The sequence below is a fragment of the Cynoglossus semilaevis genome, unplaced genomic scaffold (genome assembly GCF_000523025.1).
Source record: "Cynoglossus semilaevis isolate Cse_v1.0 unplaced genomic scaffold, Cse_v1.0 scaffold261, whole genome shotgun sequence".
NCBI classification, from domain to species: domain Eukaryota; kingdom Metazoa; phylum Chordata; class Actinopteri; order Pleuronectiformes; family Cynoglossidae; genus Cynoglossus; species Cynoglossus semilaevis.
This window is the reverse complement of record NW_007585133.1, coordinates 38,139-50,760: the sequence shown is the minus strand read 5'-3', so window position 1 is coordinate 50,760 and position 12,622 is coordinate 38,139. Positions and strand designations below refer to the sequence as shown.

General features: G+C 38.2%; 1 protein-coding gene across 4 annotated transcripts in view; it reads right to left on the bottom strand.

The window, feature by feature from the left end:
* The window catches only part of LOC103398856 (EGF-like repeat and discoidin I-like domain-containing protein 3), a 116,925-nt gene that overhangs the window by 68,986 nt on the left and 35,317 nt on the right, over positions 1 to 12,622 (bottom strand). For all 4 annotated transcript variants that reach the window (XM_017030947.2, XM_008337605.3, XM_008337604.3 and 1 more), the window contains one exon: positions 11,214 to 11,342. In XM_017030947.2, coding sequence (XP_016886436.1) covers positions 11,214 to 11,342 — 129 coding nt within the window. The remainder of the gene's footprint in view (positions 1 to 11,213; positions 11,343 to 12,622) is intronic.

Here is a 12,622-nt window from a genome sequence, read left to right as displayed (position 1 = left end):
TCCCTCTGTAGTTGTTACAACTCTGTGCATCACCCTTCTTATGAATTGGCACCAGAACACTTTTTCTCCACTCATCAGGCATCTTGCCAGTCTCTAAAATTCTGTTAAACAAACCAGTCAGGAAATTTACTGCCACTTCTAAACACTTCCATACTTCCACTGGTATGTCATCAGGGCCAACTGACTTTCCACTCTTCATCCTCTTCAGGGCTTTTCTAACTTCATCCTTTCTAACCTGATCTGCTTTCTTCCTAATTGTCTCTGGTTCCCCGTTTCTACTTTCCCTTTAATTTCCTCATTCAACAACTCCTCAAAGTATTCCTTCCATCTCAGCACACTTTCCTCACTTGTGATTACATTCCCCTCTCTGTCCTTAATCAACCTCACCTGCTGCACATCCTTCCAAGCTTGATTTCTCTGTCTCGCCAATCTAAGGGACACTTGGTAAACTCTTTAATTGCCCTAAAAGTCGAGGTAAGAGCAACCAGAGCAGAGGGGCTCAATATTGGAGGCAAACAAGGAACAAAAAAGAGAACTGTAAGTATGTAATGTAGTGAAAATGGAACGGTACTACCACTTTCTGTTCTTTTAACTGGATTAACAATGTTGTGTCATTATCTCAGAAATGAATATTCTTCAAATGTGAATGCGACAGCACCTGTATACAAACATGACAATCACTTTAAGATGCAGTAGTTATTTTAACAGACATTATTTCTATAATGACTTATAAATAAACTTGACACCCTCGTCACAGATATGTTTTTTTTTATTTGTTAGACAAAATAGTTAAAACTCTATAGTTACACTCTGTCTGTTTTTACTTGTAGCCTTCATGAAGGAGGTCCAAGGCCACAGGCTGAAACACGTTTGGCTGAGAGCTCTGGAGGAGCCTATTAAACCAGACTAGATTCTCTGGACATAATTTCTGACATAATTCTATATTTATGCTTAGATCAACATTAATTATTAGACAATATATACTCTTACTGGGAGTAAGTCAGACGGTAAGACAGTTTATACTTTTAAAATGCATAATGTTCAGTGATAATCTACTAAATCCCAATCTTTTATTTCTTTTTTCCCCTATCAAACTGAATTAGTTTGAAGTAAAAGAACAGTTAAACTAATTCCGCCACAGTGACCACTCCTAATTCAATGCAGCTCTGTGCAGCTTGGTTTGCAGTGTCCACCAAAAGCCCGTGGGCATAAGTGGGTCTAACTACTTTCCCACCACCTGGGATTTTAAAATGCAACTCTATTCATGCTCTGGCCGTCTGCCAACAGGTCCATCTTTACTGCACAGGCCAGGAGGTGACACTGAATCTCAAGTGACTAGGAGAGTGGGCATGGGGGGGCATTCACAATGAGGCCCTGGTAACAGTGCCTTCCCTGCTATTCCTTCACAGTAAGGATAAAACAGATGCTCATGGACTTGGAACAAATAAGAAGGAATAATAATGATAATAATGATGAATACTAACGACAAGTGAAAAAAACACAAAAGTAAACATGTTCAATTTTTAAGTTTATAATCTAATCTCGTCATTTTTAAAATTCTTTATCTACATTATACTGAACCCACATGAGTCAAACAACCTTTACAAACCTGCACATCAATGCAACATGTTTAGCTTCCTTCTCCATCAGGCTTATAAGATCCAGCTTGGCATCAGCTGCTGTTTTTGTTTACAGTGAACTTAAAGGAAAAGAAAAAGTTCAGCTTTGATCTACGGAGTGAAAGGCTTCACCTAGAATCTTAAATACAACATAAGAACATGTCAGCAGGGCAGAGAAAAGTGGTCCCAACCACCTTTCAGCTTATTACCCAAAATGCCCTCAGACAAAGGAAAGTTAAGGTCAGATCCTCCTGGGTATGAGAAGGGAGCAGCAGGAAAGAAGCATTAGAAGTACAACACTGATCTTTGGCCAGGTTTTTTATGGATACACACACACATGTCTCTTCCTCTCTCACTCTCTCTCTCTATATATATGTCACTCACTCTCTCTCACACACACATTTTATAAATTGCACAAATGTGATCTTTTTTCCCCCACCAGCAATCTTGGATCAACCAAATTCACAGATTTCAAAAGTCATTTCATGAGCTAATGAAGATGCATGTAAGGAAGCGACAAGGGACAGGGTGAGATGGAAGTAAATGATCTGATGTGGTAACTCCTTAATGTAGTGGCAGAAAAAAAAAGAAGCGATAGATTGTTGACATTTTACCAGTGAGTAACATCATGGGTTGTAAGGCAAAACCACAGCTTCAACAAACTACAGAGGCAGGTAATGATTAATCAATAGATATGCACTAAACGTGATTAATCGTGATTAATCTAGATACATTAATTAGAAAAAAATTCAAAAGCAAAACACGAACCGAGATAATCTATTTTTTAATTAATCCTAACTACACTTCTTTAAGGCTTATTTAGATACTGTACCAAATTTCTGAACATGAGCCAGCAGTAATACCAGCAGGTTAACTTGGGTTGACAAATAGTGTTACAGAGAGGAGAGGCTGAACCCATTGTACGGACTCGTGATAGCAAGCACAGCAAATTACAGGATTTAACTTGGAGCCAAATTCTCCAGATGCTGCCATGTTAAGAAATAATCAAGTGTTGCAATTGCCAAACCAAACTAAAGCAATCGAGTGGAAAAGTTGGTCATTCCTTGACCAGGACATGTAACTAAGTGCCATCTGGATTATCACCAGGAATCCTGCAGTCAATACAACAGAAAAATCCTGCAGCTTTATGTACATGATCCCCAAGTTTAATTATGGCTTTATAGTCCGATTATATTGTAATGCAAATTTATGCATAGATGTCACAGACAACAGACATAATTATGCTTCTGTCAATGTGCTAATGGTGGCAGCTTGATGCAAAAACCAGACATCTGTTTCTGCTGCATCATTTATTTATTTTTTACCAATGTCCCAAGACGACCAACTCACCCAGAGTCAATCAGCCTCCCTGACAAACAGCTGCAGCATTCGCTGCCTCTAAGAGAGAGGCGAGAACAACCCAAGGTTTACATTCACATCCAATCGAGTTCTTTGGAACCATCAGTGACATTAAGGTTAACACGTCTCATTATGTTGTCTGCATCCACCTCACAGGCTGTTTGTCTAAAATGTGACAGTATATATTTAAAGAGAAACTAGGAACACAAAGTTTAGTTTAACTGCTCAGTGCAAACAACCATTTAAAAAATATTGTGATTTGTGGCAGAGACGAGCAATGCTAAAATTAAAGAAAAAAATTTGAGCAGTTACAATAACATTAACATTAACTGTGGCAAAGAGAAAAAGACTAATTGTTTAACTAAACTGGAATTGACTTTCACTTTCCCTAGACCCAATTAAACTTTAAAATAACTGGATGAAGTAAGTATAAAAGTAAGCAAACACAGACCAGACAAATGTGGTTGATTATATTATTATAGAGTTGGCTGCAGTAAACAAAGTATAGGCTTTAATTACTAAACAAAGATTACCTTAATATTGTATTAGTGATAAATGCATGCTAAGTAAGGTACCTGGATCCTGGTAAGTATAATGCTAGCATTACAATTAAATTATGGTACATTGAGAATTTAAAACATTATTTAGGCCGTATGTCAAAGGAAATAAGGGCTCCAGAGTAAATAAAAATACATTTGTGTATACATTCAGAAAGATGCATACACTTAAGTGGATAATCCATATTTTAAAGCTCCTCCTTTTTATTCCTTTCCTGCAAAGAACATAAAAAATGTATATTGAATCCAGTGCCAGCTTTGCAAAATGCCCAACAAGACTTATTGCAGGAAATGAATTGTGTATGGCTTAATGCCGCAACACTGCTCTAAATGATCCATACTGCCTATTTCAGGTTGATATTTTTTTAGTGAGTCACACTTCTGTGCCTTAATAAAGAAAACTTCTATTACTTTCAAATAACAGAGGCTTTGTCCAAAAATAACTACAATAAGGTTAATGAGGGAAAACTATAGATGAGATGAGACTGTTTAAACTGGTGACACTCTAATGCTGGATCATTTACTGTATATACAGGAAATTGGACCCAAGGGCAGTACTGTATGAGTGTTGTGATGAAGGCTGAACAAATTACATCTTTACTGTTTTTTGGGATTTCAACTGGCGAACCGTCAATCCCAAGCCACATCCTGTAATCAAGAAAGAAATCTTCAAGTATCTGATATCCTGATGTTTAAAAGTTATTTTAATCTTATTACAGATGCCAAAGCAAGTGTGTTGATGGACCAGATTTTAACATCACAGAAATATGATCCATGATTTCATGTATACTGTATCTATATATGTGTGTGCGCGTGCCGAGTGTGTGTGTGTGCATGTTTACCCTCCGAGCAAATCCGACACAACTGCTTCACTACAAGCTTATCCCTCCTTCCATTTGAACCTACTGAGACTCTTATGAGACAGAAAAGAGCAAACACACATTCAACGCCTCTCCTCAGATTGTTGATCTCTGGTGTCTGTTGGTTTGACTGTGTGACTGTCGTGGCTTCTCAGGATTTTTGATGGCCTTGGGATGGACCTTTCCCCTCAGGAGACTCTGCACTCATCTATTTCTGTAAATGCAGCTTTTCTCGCCACAGACTCTGGCAGCAGTTGAGCTGTGGAATTATAAATTGTAATGTTGAGAGAGTGTCTGGAAATCGCCTTTGCAGAACTGGAGATCACAGTAACGGTGCAGTTGGGGAAAAGGGATTGAGGCTGACGCCGTTCACATACGGAGTTCTAAGGCCGCTTCAGGTACAAGGCATATTTTTAGATGTGTAAATCTTCATTGACAAGACAAAAAGTGGGAGCTTCCTAACAGAAATGCATGTCCTAGGCTCTACATTACTGTATACAAAATAAAACAAGTTAGTATACAGTATGTGTATATGTTTAATTATTTCAAGCAAACATCCAGGCAAGCCATGAATATAAATAAAGCACTGTGGAACTGATGGTTGTGATATCAGTCCAGACTGAGACAGGTTTAAGAAGCCACCTAAGGCACTGTGACGAAACAGATGCTGCTTGTTGACTTTCTGTGAACCAAGGATTTCTTCACTTTAGCATAGAAGTTTTTACTTCAGAACTTATTTAATCCTTAAAAAACTAAGCTGTACTTAAATCTGTTGGAAACACTTTAAGTAATACTGCCTCCTAAACTTATTTATTTCTGAAACTAAACATATAAATCTGCCCTAGAACAAAATTTACCACTTTTGCATGGTATAAGACAGTTGGCACATCTCTGAATATGGACAACTTTCCCCCCTGGAGCTAAACAAAACAGCAGAGGCACTTTGTTGAGCTGTGGTACTGAGATGAACAGAGAGCTAATTTGTGGACGCAGTGTGCAAAAACCATTAGTTGGAAATATGTGTCTATTCATTGGCAGTGTTATCAGTCTACAAAGTAGCATTTATGGTGAACAGAAGGAGGAAACAAACACTCATTTAGTCCATATGTTAAACAGTCTGTTTACTGTCAGAGGAGCAGCTACAGGAGTGATGGTACTAACAAATGCTAATATGGGCGATTATATGTAACACCTACAATTCTATCCACACAGAAGGCGCAAATGCCAATGCCTGCTGCGTGTATCTCCTAGATGCAACTAAATGAATAAAAGACAAAAAAAATCTGAGCATGTCATGATAAAGTGAGTAACATTTCAATTTCCCCTATGCTCTAACGACATCACCGGTCAGAGATTCATAGCTGGATTATGTAAAGGTGGTAAAGTGTTTATGAGAGCAGTGCAGATACTTGGACACGCAAGACAATATTTATGGATTTGAACACAGATGCTAACTGATGGTCTTTCTATTTTACATCACTTCTCTTTGGTTAATTATTTTTTTCATTATTTAATTTAATATTGTATTTAATTATAATAAAAATAAAAACAATAATAATAACAATGATTTAATTTCAGCAGCAAATTAAACAGCTGACTATATCTTATGTAGTGTTTAACTATATATATTTTTTCCTAATAAGGGATAAGTTACACATAATAGATGGATGGATAATGGTTTTGAAAAAACATGAGTTCAAAACTCAAACATGAGTTCTGCTATTAAAAGTCTATTTGCACGTACAAAAGTCTATTTGCACGTACAAAACACATGGAAATGTCACTAATACTTTGTGTTAGCACAGAGTCTTTATGGCAGATTTTTTTGTTCTCTTGTTCTAATAAAAGGCAGCCTGGAAAGTGCCCCAGGTGAATTGACGAATTGTAATGGCTTCTTGTGGTTTCACATCAGGCCACAGCCATAAACACTGCTGATTACTTTGTCACAAAAGGCAGTGGGGCTAACGCAGCGTCATAGTAACTGTCAATACAGGATCAAATGGAGGAGCTGTGCAAAAAAAAAAAAAAAAAAAGACAATCACACATCCCACATTTATGCCCTGCTTCTGTGTTTCTAAAGGAAAGCCAAAGATGGTATCGATCTGAGGGGAAGATGGAATCAGCCCAAAGATGTGAGCCAAGCTGGTAAAAAACATGTCCTTCAATCATTACGCACAGAAACTGCTAAGTATGAGTGTTTGCTCCATCCATTAAAATCTGTTAATTATGCTTGACTGTGATCACATGACATCAGAATTAGCCTCAGCTTAGCTGCGCTAAAACATATTGTGACATTTGGTCTTATTGCGAGAATGTAATTATGTTTCTAATAAGCCGGACTATAGCAACTTATTTTCTGTCACTGTGCCTATTTACAGCAAGGTCATGATCCTTTATTTGTATTTTATTTTTGTTTGTTTGTTTTTTTCTCTTTTTTGTGAGTAAATAAGAGGTGTGGCATCTTTTTTTCAGTCAGAGCACTACATTTCCTTGCAGTCTGTAAAATTAAGCAACATAAGAGTCAGGATAGCTACCATCAGGGTCCATACAACTAGCTGCTTATTACTTAGATTCACTGAACGATCCCTAATGAAGTATTTACACCAAAAGAGATAGAGGGGAAAAGAAAGTCCTCATCCTCAGAAATGATCATCCTTAAATTACCAGGAAGTCCCACCTCCTGGCTAACTGTAACCCATAACTATTTTTCATCATTGGTTTTATTATTGTTAGTGCAAGACACACGGCGATGGTACGTTTGTCCACCAGTGTTTCTAAACTTATTTTCTTACTCTAGGGAGGTCACGTCGGGATCAACTCAACACTGATTGGATGTGGTGCAGCACGTTTTGCTGCCTGAAAAGTTACAATTTTCCCATTTCATTCCTGTTGCCTTAGCTGGTCTTTCGCTTCACTCACGCTGCACACAAAGCTCCAAATCACGTGCTGTTTATATACATTTACTATTAATTATTTTGTTCCAGCAGGTCTAGAATAGTGCACTGACTAGCCAAGAGAGTGGACCTACAGTAGATGCTCAGTGTTGACAAACAAAAAACATCATATTAACCGAAAACTATATAATCCACCTTGAAGTTCAAAACATTGTTGCTGACCTTTTTTTTCACTTGAGACCTTTCACTTGAAGTCCCGTGAGCAGGCTCTACACCACACTGTCCTTGACAGAGTATGAAAGTGTGAAATAAAATAATGACCAAGCCAATCAGTTCTAATCTTCACTCTGTGATAGTCCATTATCATGTTTGGCTTCTTGCCCAATAATGTGGCACTTGTTCTCTTGACAAGGCAGGGGTGTGACACCACACGAGGCAGAAGATGAATGGCACACCTGTCTATATAAGACCTTACAGCTTAGAGTGCATGTCAGAGCAAATGAGAATCATGAGGTCGAAGGAACTGCCCAAGGAGCTCAGAGACAGAATTTCTGCACCACTCAAGGTTCCTAAGAGCACAGTGGCCTCCATAATCCTTAAATGGAAGATGTTTGGGAGGACCAGTACCCTTCCTAGACCTGGCCGTCAATCGTGGGGGAAGAACCTTGATGAGAGAGGTAAAGAAGAACCCAAAGATCACTGTGGCTGAGCTCCAGAGATGCAGTGGGGAGATGGGAGAAAGTTCCACAAAGTCAACTATTACTGCAGCCCTCCACCAGTCGGGGCTTTATGGCAGAGTGGCCCGACGGAAGCCTCTCCTCGTAGATTGAACTTTTTGGCATTCATTTTAAGCGGTATGTGTGAAGAAAACCAGGCACTGCTCATCACCTGTCCAATACAGTCCCAACAGTGAAACATGGTGGTGGCAGCATCATGCCGTGGGGGTGTGTTTCAGCTGCAGGGACAGGACGACTGGTTGCAATTGAAAGAAAGATGAATGTGGCCAAGTACAGAGATATCCTGGAAGAAAACCTCTTCCAGAGTGCTCAGGACCTCAGACTGGGCCGAAGGTTCACCTTCCAACAAGACAATGACCCTAAGCACACAGCTAAAATAACCAAGGAGTGGCTTCACAAGAACTCTGTGACCATTCTTGACTGGCCCAGCCAGAGCCCTGACCTAAACCCAATTGAGCATCTGTGGACAACCCTAAAAATGGCTGTCCACCAACATTCACCATCCAACCTGATGGAACTGGAGAGGATCTGCAAGGAAGAATGGCAGAGGATCCCCAAATCTAGGTGTGAAAAACTTGTTGCATCATTCCCAAGAAGACTCATGGCTGTATTAGCTCAAAAGGGTGCTTCTTCTAAATACTGAGCAAAGGGTCTGAATACTTATGACCATGTGATATTTTTCTTTTTTAATAAATTTGCAAAAATTTCTACATTTCTGTTTTTTCTGTCAAGATGGGGTGCTGAGTGTACATTAATGAGAAATGAAATGAACTTTTTTAATTTTAGCAAATGGCTGCAATGAAACAAAGAGTGACAAATTTAACACAAGTGACGAATGTTACTTTTGCCTCATAATTTATTAATTGAATTAAATCATATAATAATGATCCTTAAACTGTCTTTTTAAATCTCAAAATATCATGTCCTATTGAAGAAAGTATTTAGATATTTGGTTTCTCTTTAAGGTTTGAATCATATTCTTTCGCTCACTTTCTCTCATTCATTTAGCCATAATGTCCGTGAGGGAAATTTTCAGACATTAATGTGCAGTCACACCATATCAAATCAGTTTCCAAACACCCTGTGGGCTCAATGGGAAACAATAACTGAATTATGACAACTATGCCATAGCCATCACTTTATAGAAGTGCATTGACAAATAGTTTATCTGGTTGACTCAATCCATTTGCTCGAATGCTCGAGCTTTCAGTGAAGAGAGAGAAAAACGACAGATGTGAAAACATGACTGCCATCAGCTGTAGCTCATTTACTACACCTGCCTCCCCAGTGGTCTCTTACTATATACAAAGAGATGCAGAGGTTCAGTTTGATTGTTCAATATAGGTTAAAATTCATGTATTCAAAACATTTATCGAAACACAGACTGACAGATACAATAAACATTTACTTGCAGGCACACATGGCATATGAAGGACAACTGTGTTATGTACATAATACAAAACTGGCCTTTGTCTACATGTCACAATGCTTGGTTAAAAAGACGAAACTGTGGACAGGATGACAAGTGATCCCTTTTCACCAGTGGTTCCCAACCTTTTTGGCCATGTGACTCCATTTTGACAAATTTCTGGTGACCACACAGCATATTTTTCTGAGAATTAGTTTTTGATTACGTTTGTTTTACTGTGTTTTTTTTTTCCCTGATCACATGAACAGTTAAACCAGCTTGTTTTTACAAGGCTGAACATTGACAGTGAACAAACAATCTCTCACTCACTCACTTTAGTCTTTAACTGGCCACAGTAAAGATTTGAAAGATGGAAAGTATTGCTTTAGTTTCAGTTTGTCATGTAAGTTTATTTTTTTTCTAGACATGGCAGGCAACCCTATTTGAATTCCTGGCAACCACATATGGGGTTGTGACCCCAAAGTTGAAAAATCCTGTTTGAGACTAACACTAACTTAATCTATTTATGCAATATTGTTTCAATATTTGTGGCACTTTGGCCCAGAGGCAATGTCTCTGTCATTGGTGTGGAACTCCAGGGTTCATCTTCTGGGCAAGATCGCAGTGTGTGGTGTGGGTGTGTGGGTCTGTGCGGGGGGCGGGGCGGGGAAGAAAGGGTGGGGGGGGGGGGTCAGTAAGGCCTATATAATAGTACTACTGAACAGTGACACGGCCAGCTTCAAGTGAAAAAGGGAAAGACATAACTCAAGAGTATTTTTTGGGCATAAAAAAGTTTTCCTCTGGCGGCGCTATGAACAGTTATCAAATCAAACGACTTAGCTGTTGTAAAATTTCAAAAGAAATCAATAAAAGGCTTTATTGTTTTGTAGCAAAAACAACAACATCAGGACTTATTCTGAAGCCAATATGATCGAAAACAGCAAAATGCACTCGTTGCACCTCAAAATATATTGCATAACACGATTGTGATCCCCCTCGTGTCTGGTTACAGGCTTTATAGTTCAGACCCATTTTAAAGACAGGGTGTAAATTGTACTGGGATGAGAACAATACTCCTGGACTATCGGCATTATCTCTGAAGCAGCATAAAAAAAAAAAAAAACTTCTGACACTAACCTTTATTAAGAGCATGCCCAACAAAAGAAAGCAACTTCAGCAATTCTTTTCCCCACACACCCACAACCGTTCTGCTGAACATGTCCTTTAAACAGTGGTTTACTTGCCATCTGATGTTAAACATCCATTCACTATTCAAGGTCATTATTTGTGCTCAGATTACTTTGAATCAAGACAGAAAATCAAATCAAAGAATTACCAAAAATACCAGCGAAGCTTACATCAACCAATGTAACCTGACATGGTAGCAAACGATTAGAAAGGATCATGTACAGCAAGATACATGTACATTGTTTATCCTTTTGTATTGCCAGAAAAAAATGGAAAATCAGCTAAATATTAATATAATTGCTCAAATTCTAATTTACAAAGCTGAATCTTTTTTGAACAGGCAAAAGGGCACATAAAATATTAATACATGTACTGTAAACAAATTTAGGAACTGATGCAATATACAATAGTGATGGTGAGAATGATATAGGATCTTCTTAATTTGGACACAAATAGCATTTTAATTTAGTCATTGTTTTCATTTGCCTGATAATTTTGCATCACAAAATTAAACTTAACTAAAAACCACTAATTTAATTTAAAAGAAGTTTACTAGACTCCCTGAGAATAGATGTGTTCTGACAAGCTTACTGTGTTGGCAGTGAACTCCATAGAACCCCGGTGGACACTTGCAGACATAACCTATGAAGGTGTCGCCCCTGAAGGTCTCACTGATCTCACACGTTCCTTTGTTGTGGCAGGGGTTTGGATGGCAAGGTCCTGTGTAGAAAAAAATTGTTAAGAACCCTGTTAAGAACATATGTTAAGAACCCTGCTTCATAATTTACTTACCTGGTACAAATATATATATATATATATATGTATATATATATATATATATATAGCAGTCAACCAAATAAAGCATGCTGACAGTTTAATGAATTTCTGCTAAGCTGACAGTGGACCAACCATCCTTACTAAACTGTTAGCCAGTTTGTGACTGTGCTTGTGTATCCTCTCTAAATTGTTGAAATAAAATAATCTGCATGAATAAATAATATTGAGTTTGACCTGATCTTATCTGACTTGATTAACTGCAGCGCATGCACTCAGAAGTGGCACGTGCACACCACATGTCTGTAAAGGTCAGGGGCCTGACCATTGATATGTGTGTAAAAACACTGTATATAAGCTTTAAGAACTGAGGAATACCTCAGTGCAGTTCTGAATGTAAGCATTGTCCTGTACTCTTTGCTTGCAAGTAAAACTATAAAACTTTGAGGTCTTGTATTTGATTATTTATTTGATCAGATCTTTATTTGATATTTATTTAAATTATTTCTGTGTTAGGAAAATAGGGGTATGAACCAACAGCATATTTTACAGTGCTATCTAACAGAGAAGGTTTCCTGATAGAAGGGGTCCTATCACCTACACTCCAATGTATTATTTTCATAAAATATGCCTAAAAAGGAGTGCAGGGATAGAGTGAAGTGCAGAATACTGAGTGGACTCATTTTTGACAAAACATTATTCTCATCCAAAGCACCACAAGTTAAACACACGCTGATCAAAACGTGGTGGATGAGAACATCTAGTCAGAATGTTGAGGATCTTAGTCAAGTCTCATAAGACTAAACAGACAGGCCATTAATTGCAGTTTTGTGGACTACCACTGGCTGAAGATGTGCCGTAACAGACCTGTTATTGGAGCAATCCTAATTACCATTCATGTTGAAAGTCTAAATAGACGTGCCAGGATTCAAACAGATGACTTTAGCTTCACTAACTCCTACAATCCTCCATACATCTATGGACAAACACCACAATCTGGGATGAGTCGCTCAAACTGCTTAGGTATTAATGACGAGGAAATGTCTGCAAGTGAAAGTGAACACAATGACCTTTGCTGCGGACTATTTGGAAAATACTCAAATAAAATGTGTTGGACATTTGTGTGCTTTGAATGGTCACTGCACACACACTCATACATAACAAGTACATACGCACAGATTTGTCCTTTCCATTTCACCTGTTTGTGGAACAAGACAACAGACGAC